Genomic DNA, 13,891 nt, shown 5'->3' on the forward strand with positions numbered 1-13,891 from the left:
CCTGATATTTCAATAAAACCCAATAATATGGTCAAACCTTAATATCACAATAAAACCCCAATACCGTGCTGAAACCTTGATAAAAGCCCAGTGTCACAATGAGAGCTGACTGTGGGGTGAGGATTGAACCAGGAGAATGTTGGGGGGTGCCTTTGTCTCCCATGTTGTCCTGTGAGTGGAACAAGGTTGCCCGAGGGTGGCTGGTGTGTCCAGGCAAGGCTACTCTCTGCCACCTAAGGGCCCATTCGGGGCTTGGGCACCTGGTGAGCTGTGTGGAAGCTCAGAAGCAAAACAAAATCAGGCCCTGAGGTCTAGTTAGAGGGTCCAGGTGGACCTCAGTCCTGCCCTAAGATGATGCTCACCTGGGTACCAGGGACATGAAGCCTGGCCCCCAGCCTTCCCAGGTCCTGTGAATGGGGCTGAGTTCAGGGAAGCAGTGGGCGGTTTCGGGTGCAGGCATGAGAACTTGGAGGACCCCAGTATCCTCTGCTCTCCACCTACCCTGGCCCTGGAACTTCCTCCAGGAGGTGCCTGGAGCATGACAGTGCTCGCTCTTACAGGTGGTGCGAGGCTACAAGGCGACTGTGCAGCAGACCCTGGACATCCTATTCCTGCAGGAAGGTTCTGAGTTTCTGAGCAGCACGGATGCCTCGAGCCGGGATTCGGCTGACCGCACCATCATTGCCTGGGACTTTCGCAGCTCTGCCAAGATCTCCAACCAGATCTTCCATGTGAGGATCCCACACCCCACCCCCAACCCTCCGCTGGCTGTGGCCTTCCCATCCAGCTGTAGTGAGTTGGGGAGAGACCCTCAACCTGCAGGAGGTCTTGGGGTGGGAGGGCAGAGCTTGGTTGTAGGGTCAGAGTGGAAGGTGACTCCATAGCCCAAGATAGCCCTGTCTCAGGCACTGCCCCAACCAGCCCATGGCTCTTCCTGGCCTTGCCCTGTGGCCCTGGTACAAAGGGACCCTGTGTCTGGGAGTTTTCATCAGGGACCCACAGTCGGGACAAATGCCTCACCTTCTACCTGGTATTGGACCTGTGTCCAAAGATGACAGTATTATCTGCATCCTGGCACGGTGCGGGCCTTTGCCTTTACCCCATAAATGAAGCCCCTGCCACCGCTGACCCCATCACCACCACCATCAGATCCTTTGTCATCTTCACCACCATCAGATCCTTTGTCATCTTCACCACCATCAGATCCTTTGTCATCTTTGCAGATTTCAGATAAGCTCCTGGCCCTTAAGTGAGTCTGCTGTCAATCTGTCCTGACTGTGGTGCTTTGTTCATGGTGCCCCTGTAGGTAGTCAACCTCTCCCAGTGCTCATAGCACACCAGCCATGCCTCAGGAGCCTCACCGGGGTGGGATGGGAATCACCGCATACTTGGTGGCTTCATTGTCTTTTTTTGTTTGTTTGTTTTTGTTTTTGGGCCACACCCGGCGGTGCTCAGGGGTTACTCCTGGCTGTCTGCTCAGAAATAGCTCCTGGCAGGCACGGGGGACCATATGGGACACCGGGATTCAAACCAACCATCTTTGGTCCTGGATCGGCTGCTTGCAAGGCAAACGCCGCTGTGCTATCTCTTCGGGCCACTTGGTGGCTTCATGCAGAAGTTTATACCCTCTTGATTTTTGCACCAGATGTCTGCAAGTTTAGGGCGCTGACCCCTATTTGTGAGCTTTCTCCAGAGGCTCTTATGGAGAGCCTTTTGCTTGTGCTTCCTAAGCTCTGGTGGCTCTGGTGGCTGCTGCCCACCCATGTTGTGGCCTCCTGGCCAACTGTGTGTGTGTGTCGCCACCGCCTGCCTGACCTTGCCTCTTCCCCATGTGAGCTCCTTCATGTGTCTGATCTCACCACCTCCTGTCTGACCCCACCTCTACTATATGTCTCACCCCACCCTCCTTGTCTGACCCACCTCTCCCTTCTGAGCCCTGCCTCTCCCTTGTCTGGTCCCGCCTCTCCTCTGTCTGAGCCCCATCCTTCCTATGTCTGACACTTCCCGCTTGTATTGACACCCCCATCTGACCACACCCCTCCTGCATTTGAGCTCCGCCCCATCCGTGCCTGAGCCCATCTTCTTCTTTTTTTTTTTGGTTTTTTGGCCACACCCGGTGATGCTCAGGGGTTGCTCCTGGCTATAAGCTCAGAAATCTCTCCTGGCTTGGGGGACCATATGGGACACTGGGGAATCGAATCGAACTGCGGTCTGTCCTAGGCTAACAGGCTAGCGCGGGCAGACGCCTTACTGCTTGCGCCATCACTCCAGCCTCTGCTTCAACCATTTTTAAGTAAATATTTTATGGTTATTAAAAAAAAAAAGGTGGGGTTTGGAGTGGTGGTGCAAGCGGTAAGGCATCTGTCTGCCTTGCCCACGCTAGCCTAGGACAGACCGTAGAAGGTTGGTGGTTCGAATCCCGGCATTCCATATGGTCCCCCGAGCCTGCCAGGAGTGATTTCTGAGCGTAGAGCCAGGAGTAACCCCTGAGAGCTGCCGGGTGTGACCCAACCCCCCCCCCAAAAAAAAAGAACCCTTTTCCTAACTGCTTTCCCATGAGTGGTGTATCATCAAACTTTGGGTTATTCTCTGAGATGACACGTGGTTGCCTGGTAAAGCCATAATGCAGGACCACCACCTTCTCCAGATCCCTAAATCACTTGCATCTGCAGTAGGGACCCCCCTTCCCTACTTTTCTCTAGTAGCTGACTGAGGGCCTCAGTGATTAGATTGTGGATGGACCTTGTGGAAGCTTCTAGAAGCTGGAAAGGGCCAGGAATCATTTTAGGGCAGTAATCCCCAAGGAGTAAGATGCGCTCAACACTTGATATTCTTCAGAGCGGAGTCTAATTTGGACACATATCAGCTCTGGTGGCTCTATACAGTGCTCCGAGCCCCTCACAGACCTTGCGGGGCCCTGGAAAGCACCTTCACTTGTGCCCTGCCCTTTTAGGAGAGATACACTTGCCCTAGCCTTGCGTTGCATCCTCGAGAGCCTGTGTTCCTGGCGCAGACCAACGGCAACTACCTGGCCCTCTTCTCGGCTGTGTGGCCCTACAGGATGAGCCGGCGGCGGCGCTATGAGGGACACAAGGTACATGCCCCCCCTGAGTCCCAGCTTGAACTCTGAACTCTGGGTCTTAGAGCGTCAGTGTTGGGGTGGGCCCGGTTTATCAGCGGGTACTCATGGCACTCTCTACAGGTGGAAGGCTATGCCGTGGGCTGCGAGTGCTCTCCGGATGGTGAGCTGCTGGCAACGGGCAGCGCTGATGGCCGTGTCCTACTCTACACGTTCCGCACGGCCAGCCAGGCACGCATACTGCATGCGCATACGCAGGCCTGCCTGGGTGCCACCTTCCACCCTGTGCTGCCCTCTGTCTTTGCCACCAGCTCCTGGGAGGGTGAGGTGAAGATCTGGCACTGATGAATGGCCTTCAGGGGTGGGAGCCTCAGGATATGGGCTGGCCTCCTCCTGCTGCCTTGAGCCTTGGTTTCCTCATCTGTCAAACTGGGCTGAAAGGCTAGGCTTGCAGCAGGGGTGGGGCCCAATAAAGTCTTTACATGCCCAATGGTGTTGCAGTATCTTTGGTCATTGGTGCCTGGCCCCCATCAGGGGCACCCAAGAGTGGAGGTGGCCTCTGGGGAGTTTGCAGCAGGAACTCTGCTCTCAAGGGGTGCAGTCTGCAGGGCCTGAGACACCCCCCACCCCACCCCATCACCCGCTGGTCATTCAGTTTACATGAGGCAGTGGCAGCGACCCATGCCTGTGAAGACTCCAGAGATGGGGCAGCCAACGGGGCACTCACCTCACTCGAGTCACAATTGATGGGTCACCTGAGATCCAGCACCTAGGTGAGGGTGGGCATCCCTGCACTCCGGGAAGGCTTTCTGAAGGAAGCCAACCAGAGAGGGGGCATGGAGGGTCACTATCTGAAAGAGCCCAAGGAGTAGGGGGCTTCCTTCGTGGCCCCTTCACAGCCCTTTTCTGCCCTCTCTGCTCTGCTGGCACTGAAGCCTTAGGCCACTTGCTCTCCTTAGAGAACCTCAATTTCCCCATTGTTCCCAGGGACAGGTCAGTGCTAGGCAGGATTCTCTACCTCTTGTGACCCCCCACAAGGGACAACCCCCTCCCCATGTCCAGGTCATTTCTGGGGGCATCTGAGCACCAGATAGGTGCCAGGGCAGTTTCTCCCTATCAGCCTTGGTCTTACTCTCCCATGTGACCTTGAGAGGGGTCCTAGAAGGGGGGGGCTGCTTCATGCAATCTCCACACCTGCTTCCTGGGTACCTGCTCCTGCCTTGGGTGGCTGGTGGGTGGCCTGGGCTGCCAGGGAGGCAGAAGCCTCGCCCTTTCCAGTTCTATAGGGCCAGGCCCAGTCTAGTACAGACCCCAGACAAGAAGCTCCTAGGAGAGGCCTCCACACGGGGCTCAGGACCACCCCCCTCATCCTCAACGTTATCCAAAGCCCAAGTCAGAAAGAAAGGTCAACATGTAGCAGCCAACATAAGGGGGAGCAGCCCCTGCACTCTGTGGGCTGGGCATGGAGGAGTGAACCCCAAAAAGGATGGTTTGTATGGTGGGAACTGTGCTGGCTCTAGCCCTGTGTGTGAGTCCCTGGAGGGAAGAGGGGACAGCAGTGCTTTCAAATATAGCACTGTGGGGACGACATTTGCCTTGGCAATGAGGCCAACCCAAGTTTGATCCCCAACATCTCATAGAATCCCCTGAGCCCCACCAGGAGTGATTTCTGAGCACAGAGCCAGGGGTAAGCCCTGAGCATCACCGGCTTTGATCCCCATCCCTCAAAAAAAAAAAAAAAAAAAATATATATATATATAGGGCCGGAGTGATCACACAGCAGTAGGCATTGGCCTTATTCGACCCCCAGCATCCCATATGGTCCCCTGAGCCTGCCAGGAGTGATTTCTGAGTACAGAGTAACCCCTGAGCACCATTAGGTGCTAACAAAATATATATGTGTGTGTGTGTGTGTGTGTGTGTGTGTGTGTGTGTGTGTGTGTGCGCGCACTTTTATTTGTTTGGTTTTTGAGTCACACCCAGTGGTGCTCAGAGGTTACTCCTGGCTCTGTGCTCAGAATCACTCCTGGCATGCTCAGGAGATCATATGGGATGCCGGGGATTGAACCCGGATTCATACCGAGTCAGCAGCATGCAAGGCTAATGCCCTACAGCTATGCTATTGTTCTGACCCCATATATGCACTTGTGAAACATAATAAAGCCTCCAACGTAGTGGAATCCTGCAAACCTCAGTGTTACCGGGCAATAACGGGGTGAGTAGGAGGGCTGAGAATAGGGTGTTAGTGAGTGGAGGGCACTGCAATACTGGAGTGACCAGCCCTTTACCCCCAGAGACGAAGCTGCATACCCGGGCTCTATGGCTTTGCGACACTCCATGGCAGTGATAAAACCAACGGACCAGCAGTGAGTGGGGGTGCTGCCATACAATGGGAGCCCCCATCATCCCCAGTAGATACCAAGGCAACTGCAAGTGAGATTCGGCCAGACATGGGGAGAGGGAAGCACAGTTCCCAATGTTCCCCACACCCGGACAGCAGCTTAGACCTGTCTCTGCAGGGAGAAGAGACAACCCCACGCAGGTACCTTCCACAGATCTTTTATTACTGAGTGCAAAATACAGTACCACCGAGACCACCGAGACGGGGCATGCGGGGGGGGGGGGGCGGTACAAGCTGCGGGTGGAGTTGGGCCTCACTGGGCTGAGGTAGCGCCAGGTGGTGCCGGGAGCAGGACTCTAGGGTTCGAGCACCGGCCCCACTTTGGACCATGGGGAGAGCTGGGGTGGGGGGGCACACACGTGTTACATCCAGCCACAGGCCTCAGCCCGGGCTGTCCCCCCACTCTGGGCACAAGACCCCCCGCCTCCCGCCCTGCCGTGCTTGCCTCACGGGGGCGAGAAAATAAAGGAGCTTCGTGTGGAAAACGCCGAGGCTGGCCGGGAGCGGCCCGTGGCCTGGTGCCTTGAGAAAGACCCTTTTGCACTAGAAAAATAGTTTCACTTTATAAAAGGTGGATGGGACGGTGCTGAATGTGGGTGGGAAGACAGGTGAAGATGGGGGGGACCCACGGGGTATGGAGCTCTCTCCGGTCCTGCTGCCTTCGTTCGGTGGCAGAGGAGTCCCGTGGGTGGGGCTGGGGACAGTATTGATGGCTGGAGAGAGGATTTGTGGGGGCCGCTCAGTTGAGCAAAGTCCCATAGAGCTGGGCCTTGGTGAGACTGTCCTTGCGGCTGAGTCCGGAGCCACCAGTCCGCGGGAAGGCCAGTGGGGGGCTGAGGTGCGCCACGGGGCGCATCTCGGGGGAGGCCTCCATGGAGCAGGGCTCCAGGGAGTCCCGGGAGCTGTGCAGGCTGGGGTTCCGCTCAGGGCTGCCCCCTGGGCCACACAGCTGTACCCCTAGCCGCTCAGCCTCCCCTTCGCTGGCTGCATAGCCTGGCAGGGGCTCACGGCCTGGACTCAGGCTGCGCTCAGTGGCCGCCCGCAGGAAGCAGGGCTCGGCCAGGTGACTCTGGGCCAGGTCGTCGGTCTCGGAGAAGCTGTCGGCCTTGTAGCTGGCATACAGCGGGCTGGCCCGGCCCTCGACCTTCTCACCGAGGCTGCCCCCACCGCCACCACTGTAGTAACGTTCAGAGAAGCTGCAGGGGGAGGCTCGGCCAGCTGGCGTGGTGGGGTACGAGTAGGCCCCCACATCCTCCACGCTCAGGGGCCGCCACTGACCCCGCAGCCCCTCACTGGGCAGGCGGGCACTCCCGGGCTTGGCCCGCAAGCTCCAAAGGTTGGGGGGCATCAAGGCCTGCCGGGGGCCCGGAGAGGCTGGGAAGCGGAAGGCCTCGGCCGGGTATGGGGACGCGGTCCGCGCGAACCCCGGTGCCACTTCGGCCTCCAGCGGGCCTGTCCCGGTGGACGCAGCCTTGGCGAAACGCGGGCCAGCCTGGAGGGTGGCGGGCCAGCGGGGGACAGCTTGTGCTCGAAGAGCTGGTCGCGGCCGCCCAGGGGTAGATGGCGCGCTGTGAGGCCTGTGAGTGTGCTGGCTTAGCGCTTGGGGGGTGCTCCTTCCTCCTCTGACGTGGCACTGAAGCTTGAGTAGGAACTGGATGTGGGGCAACGAGGCGCGTAGGGCCGGGAAGCCGGCAGGGAAGGCAGCGGCAGCCGCTGCCACCTCAGCCTCCTCCTCCTCGTCCTCGGCCCCACTGTCGGTGGAGTTCTGGGCGCGCAGGAAGCCCACGTCGGTGACAGGCGGGTCCATGCTGGGCCGCCGCTGGTGGCTGTGCTCATCGGGGCAGTAGAGGGCCGTGTCGCTGCAGTACACATCCCCCTTGTAGGGTGGTCGCCGGCCCGGCTTCTCCAGCCCGTCGCGGAAGGCCAGGTCGCGGGCTGAGGCATCTGACAGGCGGGAGGACAGGCTGGCCGGGTCAGGCTTCTCCAGCACCTTGGCGATGACACAGGTGGGCACACTGTCGCCATAGGCGGGGGGACACAGTGGCGAGCTCAGGCTGCGGCCTTGCGAGGCCAGGTGTAGGCTCACACGCTCCCGGAAGTCCGAGGGCAGCTGGTGGGGAAGGGGGTATCTCAGTGGTCAGTGCTGTGGTGTTCCGGCTCTAAGGCAGCCGCAGGCCCCAAGAATGCATCTCCCCACCCCTGTTCTGACGATCCCCATAGAACCTCCAGGCTAGAAGCAGAGTCCAGCCAAGCCCCTCATTCCCAGGCCCGCCAAGGGGGAGTCAATTGTCCCAGCCCCAAATCTATGGTGGGGTCCCTAGGGCTCCCCAACAAGACAGACACTGAAACAATGCAACAAAGATTGAGGCCAGGGCCACAGCCTCACAGGGGATGTGCCGCTACTGTTTGATCCATTTATTGAGTGGTTCAGGTGTAGCCTGGGGCCAGGAATTGAGGCTAAGGGGTAGGCAGAAGTGGGTGCAGGGGTGGGAAAGGGAGGCTTGAGTCTGGGAGGTGGGGGGAACGTGGTGGCCATGTGCCTCATCTGAGGCCAATCTCCTGGTCTCCTAAGATGGCATGTCAGCCTTGGTCCAAACCAGAGACCTCCCCGAGGTCCACTCCAGGTCACTGACCTCTCAGGGATCTAAGGAAGGGTGTGTATGTATGCGGGTGGCCCAGCACCCAGTGCCAGCTCCCAGAAAAGCCGGAGCCCGCAGGCAGCGGACAGGTGGGCAGGGCGACGCATGTTACCTCGGACACCTTATGGGCCGGGCTGTAGTTCTGGCTGCAGCGCAGCAGCTGGGCGGCCAGGTTACAGTCCTTCCTATAGAGCTCCTGCAAGACAAGAGAAGGCTCTGGGCCCGGCAGCTGTGTGTGGGGTTCTTAAACCCCGTGTCCTCCCCTCTCGTGATGTCTGTGCTGAGGGCTGGCAAGAAGGGACAAATAGCCCGGCCACCCCGTCTGCATCGGGGCTGGATGATGGCAGGACAGGGAGCAGAGGGAAACAGATGCAAACAGTAGGGATGGAGGCGCCTTGACTCGTGTGCAGAAAATCTCTGTTGCATGTGCCTGTGGCCTCGCTGTCTGTTCCTCCACCCCCACCCGCCCGCATGCTGGACCTCTAACAGTGTCCTGGGGTATATGGTGGGTCTGAGACCCTGAGAAGGACCCATAAGGGCCAGGGGAGCAAATACCCTGCAGTGGTCAGAGGACCATGAACTGCTCCATGTGCAAGGCTCCACGTGGGGCCTGGCTTGAATATCCCCAGGTGGCAGGACCCAAGCCTGCTGACCAGTGTCTGGGAAGCCCTGCTCGAAATCCTGCCTTGTCCTGGAAGCCCCGCCCTGTCCCGGAACCCGGCTTTATCTCTGAAGCCCCTCCCGTTCTCAGAAGCTCCCCCTGTTTCAGAAGCTCCGCCTGTCTTAATAAAACCCCGCCCAGTCCTGGAAGCCCCGCCTTATTCCAGGAAGGCTCCTCCTAGAATTGCAAACCCCACCTTGTCCCGGAAGCCCAGCTCTGTTCCCAGAAACCCCCATCTAGTCCCAGAAGGCCCACCTTGTCCCCTAGGTTGGCCACCTGCTGCTGCCCTGACACTCACATTGTCCTCTGAGAGCTTGTCGATGGTCACCTTGGCCTCCAGCAAGTGACTGTTAAGGGCCACAATCTCGTGGCTCAGAGCGCGCTTTTCCTCTTCATAGTGCTGGCCCTGAGCAAGATGTGAGAGGACATGGCGTCACCACCACATGCTTGGCATGTGGTGTCCCAGGCCTGGCCCTTCATCTGTGCCTCCGGGGACATCCAGCCACATGTGTTCTGCCAGGCACTAGGGCAGCAGCCAGTAAGGCTGGTCCATTCCAATGGCCTAGAAGGGAAAAGGCCTTGTCCTAGGCCCCTCATATAGGCCCACCCCTAGCTCCTGAACAGAACCACCAACAGCACTGGCAGTAACTGACACCTTTTCCTGGTTTTTCAAAAACATGTTGGATGTCAAACTGGAAGAAAGATGTTCCCATGCCTTTAGGGACAGGCAGGCCTCCTTGATTCACTGAGAGTCCCTCCCAGCTGGAGCAACAATTCTGCCCTTCCAACTACCCCAGGAGTCCTTCTGCCTATGAAGCTATTCCCACACTAGGCCAGGGGTCAGGGGTCAGAGTGGAGGCCTGAGACATGGAAGACAGGAGGCTGGCTCCTCCCACTGCCGCCTCCTGCGAGCCTCACCATGCGGTACAGTTTATCCTCCAACTCTTGGTTGATCCTCTGCAGGGCTGTGTAGTTGCTCTGGATCCTGAGCAGCCGAGTGCGGGAGGGGGGGGGCGCAAGAGAGGGAGGTGGTTAGTGGAGCTTGGGCTACCTCCCTGTTGTGTCTAGAAAATGGGTCCCAGATCCCTTTAGAGGGGCAGGTTGGGGACCCTGGAAGAAAGGCAAGGTTGACTGTTCCCAAGCCACAGAGCCATGAATTTCTGCGCCACCTGGGCAGGGGTTGGAGGGGCAATGGGCAGGATAGGGCCAGGAGTGAATCAGGGCATCCCTCCTCCAGGAAGGCAGGAGGTGGGAATGGTTCCTCCAGCAAGAGGTGGGGTTTCTAAGGGCTCTCAGACACTTCATTGCTACCTCACTTTGCAGAGCACAGACCCCAAACTTGGGCTCTTCTCGGGATTGAGCATGCCAGTCCCATGGTTGGGGGGCTGGGTCAGAGGAGAGGCAGTGAGTGTCGCTGGACAAGGGGCCGCTTCCACATCTGCTGTTGCCCCAATTAATTGCACAAAGAAGGAAGAGTCTGGGAAGAGTGAACCCTGGCACCAGGTGCTGCTCTGGAAAAGGAGCTTCACCTCCCATTGTGAAGGGGTCCAGATAGGGAAGCATAGCCTGGCAGAGAGAGGACCCCGGCCTGGTCCAGGTAGGATCCATCACACCACCAGTCCTGCCTCCTTGCCCAGGCTCCACCCATGCAGAACCACTGATGGTTCAGGGGTAGGGAACCACCTACGGAAGGCCCAGCCCATACACACAGGCCCCGCCCCTTACTGCCAAGCCCACCTATAAGGAAAGCCCCACCTCTCAGGCCCCGCCCACACATGAAGACCCTGCCCACACCAGGCTCCACCCATGCCGGAAGACCCCACCCAGATTCCAGCCATAAAATAATGCCTCGCCCTTAGTCTCAATGTCCTGGAGTGTTTTACCTACATGTTGTTCTATATAGGTAAATCACTCCAGGACATTGAGACTAAAGGCATCTTTAAGGAGGAGACAGCACTTTCCAAACAAGTGGAAGTGGAGATAAACAGATGGGACTATATTAAGCTGAGAAGCTTCTGCATCTCAAAGGAAATAGTGCCCAGAATACAAAAGCCATCCACTGAGTGGGAGAAATTATTCACCCAATACTCATCAGATAAAGGACTAATATCCAAAATTTACAAGGTACTGACAGAACTATACAAGAAAAAAACAACTAACCCCATCAAAAAAAATGGGGAGAAGAAATGACACTTTGAAAAAGAAGAGAGGCAAATGGCCAAAAGGCACATGAAAAGATGCTCAACATCACTAATCGTCAGGGAGATGCAACAAAACTACTATGAGGTACCACCTCACGCCACTGAGATTGGCACACATCACAAAAAAGAAAAACAAGCAGTGCTGGCAGGGATGTGGAGAGAAAGGAACTCTTTTTCACTGCTGGTGGGAATGTCGTCTAGTACAACCTTTATGGAAAGCGATATGGAGATTCCTTCACAAATTGGAAATTGAGCTTCCATACGATCCAGCTATACCACTCCTAGAAATATACCCGAGGAACACAAAAATACAATACAAAAATCCCTTCCTTACAACTATATTCATTGCAGCACTATTTACAATAGCCAGACTCTGGAAACAACCAAGATGCCCTTCAACAGACGAATGGCTAAAGAAACTGTGGTACATATACACAATGGAATATTATGCAGCTCTCAGGAGAGATGAAGTCATGAAATTTTCCTATACATGGATGTACATGGAATCTATTATGCTGAGTGAAGTAAGAGGGAGAGAGAAAGACGCAGAATGGTTTCACTCATCTATGGGTTTTAAAGAAAAATGAAAGACATTTACAGTATCTCAGAGACAAGAGAGATGAGGGCTGGTAGGTGTAGCTCATGACATGAAGCTCATCACAGAGAGTGATGAGTGCAGTTGGAGAGATGACGACACTGAAAACTATCATAACAATGTGAATGAATGAGGGAAGTAGAAAGCCTGTCTCGAGTACAGGTGTGGGGGGTGGGGAGGAGGGAGATCTGGGAAATTGGTGGTGGGAACGTTGCACTGGTGAAGGGGGGTGTTCTTTACATGACTGTAATCATACAACTATAATTATATTTGTAATCATGGTGTTTAAATAAAGATAATTATTAAAAAATGCCCCGCCCACCCAGGTCCGACCACCCCAGAAGGCCCCACCACCGGACTCCACCCACAAGCAATGCCCCGCCCACCACTGGCCCCGCCCACATAGGAAGAGCCCACCCACCCCGCGCCATCCCTGCAAGGCCCCGCCCCGCGCCCTCACCTGCGCAGTTTCTCCGTCACCTTCTCCAGCTCCTCCTGCGCCCGCCGCAGTTCGATCTCCAGGTAGTGGCGCGTGGAGTCGAACTCGGTCTCCAGCTTCTCCAGCTTGTGCGTGGTGTAGGACAGCCGCTTGCGCAGCTCGCCCTTCTGCTCCTGCAGCGCGCTGCAACGACACGCGGCGGCGGGCGGGGCCGTGGCGCTGAGCGCGGGGAAACTGAGGCCCGAGGGCCAGCGGGGTGGGGGCCCCGCAGGTGCAAGGCCCGGCCGGTCCCTTAGGCTCCAGCGCGCACAGACCCGGGGCAGGTGGTCCCCGCTGGCTGTGGAACATCAGGGTACCAGCCAGCGGCGCACAGCATTGCCCCTTTCTCCAGGAGTCCTTCCAGAGCCCCTGGCCCATTTCTGAGACTCCCCACAGACTGGCAGGCTCGCTAGAGCCTTGAACACGTAGGAAACAGACACGGTGAGACACAGGCAGAGGGATGGCCCATCTGCCCTGGGGACACATGCCCTGGGTCTGGTGGGCAGCACCTCTGGGCTTTGCTATGGAATCTGAGGGGAGGGGAACAGGGCCTGCTCCAGGTCATGAGAGATCCGGGGACCCCTCCTTGCTGCGTTTCCTCCCTCCCCCTTCAGTCCCAGTGAGAGGGTCAACAATCTTGGGCTGTGCTGCTGGTTAGTGAAAGAAAACGCGTTTTCTGTTTTTGGAGTCTTGGCGGAAGACTAGGCAGATGTTCTGAGAGCCATCCAGGCCCCTGAGGAGGATGCAGAGTCCATGGGGGAGAGGGGAAGAGGCCTGGGGCAGGATCTGCAGTCACCACCACCTTCAGTAAGCCTGCCTGATTACTCTGCCCCAAATGTGCCTTGATCCCTGTAGTGGGTGAGGGAAGCCATTTCCTCAGTGGCAGATGAACAGAGATATGCCTGTTCCCCCATTGGCACTGTCTTGCCAAGGCCCCTGCTCACTGCCCATCCTAGAGGCCAAAGACTGTTGGAGTCTTGTTCCCAACTCTGCTTGTTCCCGTTGGCCCTGTGATCCAATGCACCTTCCTTGCGCATGAACTGACAACGAACAGACACGGCCCAAACGCCATCATAAGAATGCAGGAGGGAGAGTGGCAGGGTGAGGGAACCCACCAGCCACACACTCAGTTTACCTTCTAGATACTTCAGGGGGGCTTTCTCCCTTCAGATTCTGCCCCCTAGCCTCTCTCCTAATGTTCTGAGTGAGCTAACAGTACCCTATTGTCCCCTTTTCCTGTGGACCTGCCTATCACCTTGGCCCCCCACTTTCTCTTTGCTGACCTCTGACCACAACCAGGCACCCCCACAGCATAGGCAGAACCTCCATCTCTCTGATTCTATCCCCAACCCTGAATTTGGGCACCCACAATTTAGGGGGCTGCAGCCCCCGAAACACTGGCATCCATACCGTCATGACTTCGAGGGCAGCCCCTCAAAAACATGTGTCCCCGCCACAACCCATCCCTGGACCAACCTGGGTCTGTGCCCACTGGGGTCTCATGGTCCCAAACACTGACCTGAGCCCTGCTTGGCCTTAGCCCGTCTCCCTGTTTCTTTCTTTCTTTTTGGTTTTTGGGCCACAGCTTTCGGCACTTAGAGGTTAATCCTGGCTCTGCACTTAGGAATCATCCCTGGCAGTGCTCAGGGGAACCATTGGGATGCTGGGGATGGAAGCTTGATTGGCCACATGCAAGGCAAATGCCCTCCCCACTACGCTATCCCTCCAGTTCCCTTCTCCCCGATTCTGGAGGAGGAAGTGCAATCACATCCACAGCACCCCAAAAGTCCCCAAGCCAAGAATCATCAGACATGTCCGAGACATGGACTAGGTTGTT

General features: G+C 57.0%; 3 protein-coding genes across 3 annotated transcripts in view; 2 read left to right on the plus strand and 1 right to left on the minus strand.

Annotated features, from left to right (window-relative positions):
* The window catches only part of WDR25 (WD repeat domain 25), a 96,322-nt gene extending 92,753 nt beyond the window's left edge, over positions 1–3,569 (plus strand). Inside the window, exons 4-6 of the mRNA XM_049769826.1 lie at positions 561–731; positions 2,954–3,094; positions 3,203–3,569. Coding sequence (XP_049625783.1) covers positions 561–731; positions 2,954–3,094; positions 3,203–3,424 — 534 coding nt within the window. The 3' untranslated portion in view covers positions 3,425–3,569. The remainder of the gene's footprint in view (positions 1–560; positions 732–2,953; positions 3,095–3,202) is intronic.
* The window catches only part of EML1 (EMAP like 1), a 669,910-nt gene that overhangs the window by 472,954 nt on the left and 183,065 nt on the right, over positions 1–13,891 (plus strand). The window lies entirely within an intron of this gene.
* The window catches only part of BEGAIN (brain enriched guanylate kinase associated), a 33,868-nt gene continuing 25,599 nt past the window's right edge, over positions 5,623–13,891 (minus strand). The window contains 7 exon segments of the mRNA XM_049769811.1: positions 5,623–6,984; positions 6,987–7,161; positions 7,163–7,590; positions 8,232–8,315; positions 9,079–9,186; positions 9,699–9,765; positions 12,037–12,198. Coding sequence (XP_049625768.1) covers positions 6,220–6,984; positions 6,987–7,161; positions 7,163–7,590; positions 8,232–8,315; positions 9,079–9,186; positions 9,699–9,765; positions 12,037–12,198 — 1,789 coding nt within the window. The 3' untranslated portion in view covers positions 5,623–6,219.

The sequence above is a fragment of the Suncus etruscus genome, chromosome 3 (genome assembly GCF_024139225.1).
Source record: "Suncus etruscus isolate mSunEtr1 chromosome 3, mSunEtr1.pri.cur, whole genome shotgun sequence".
Classification (NCBI taxonomy): Eukaryota; Metazoa; Chordata; class Mammalia; order Eulipotyphla; family Soricidae; genus Suncus; species Suncus etruscus.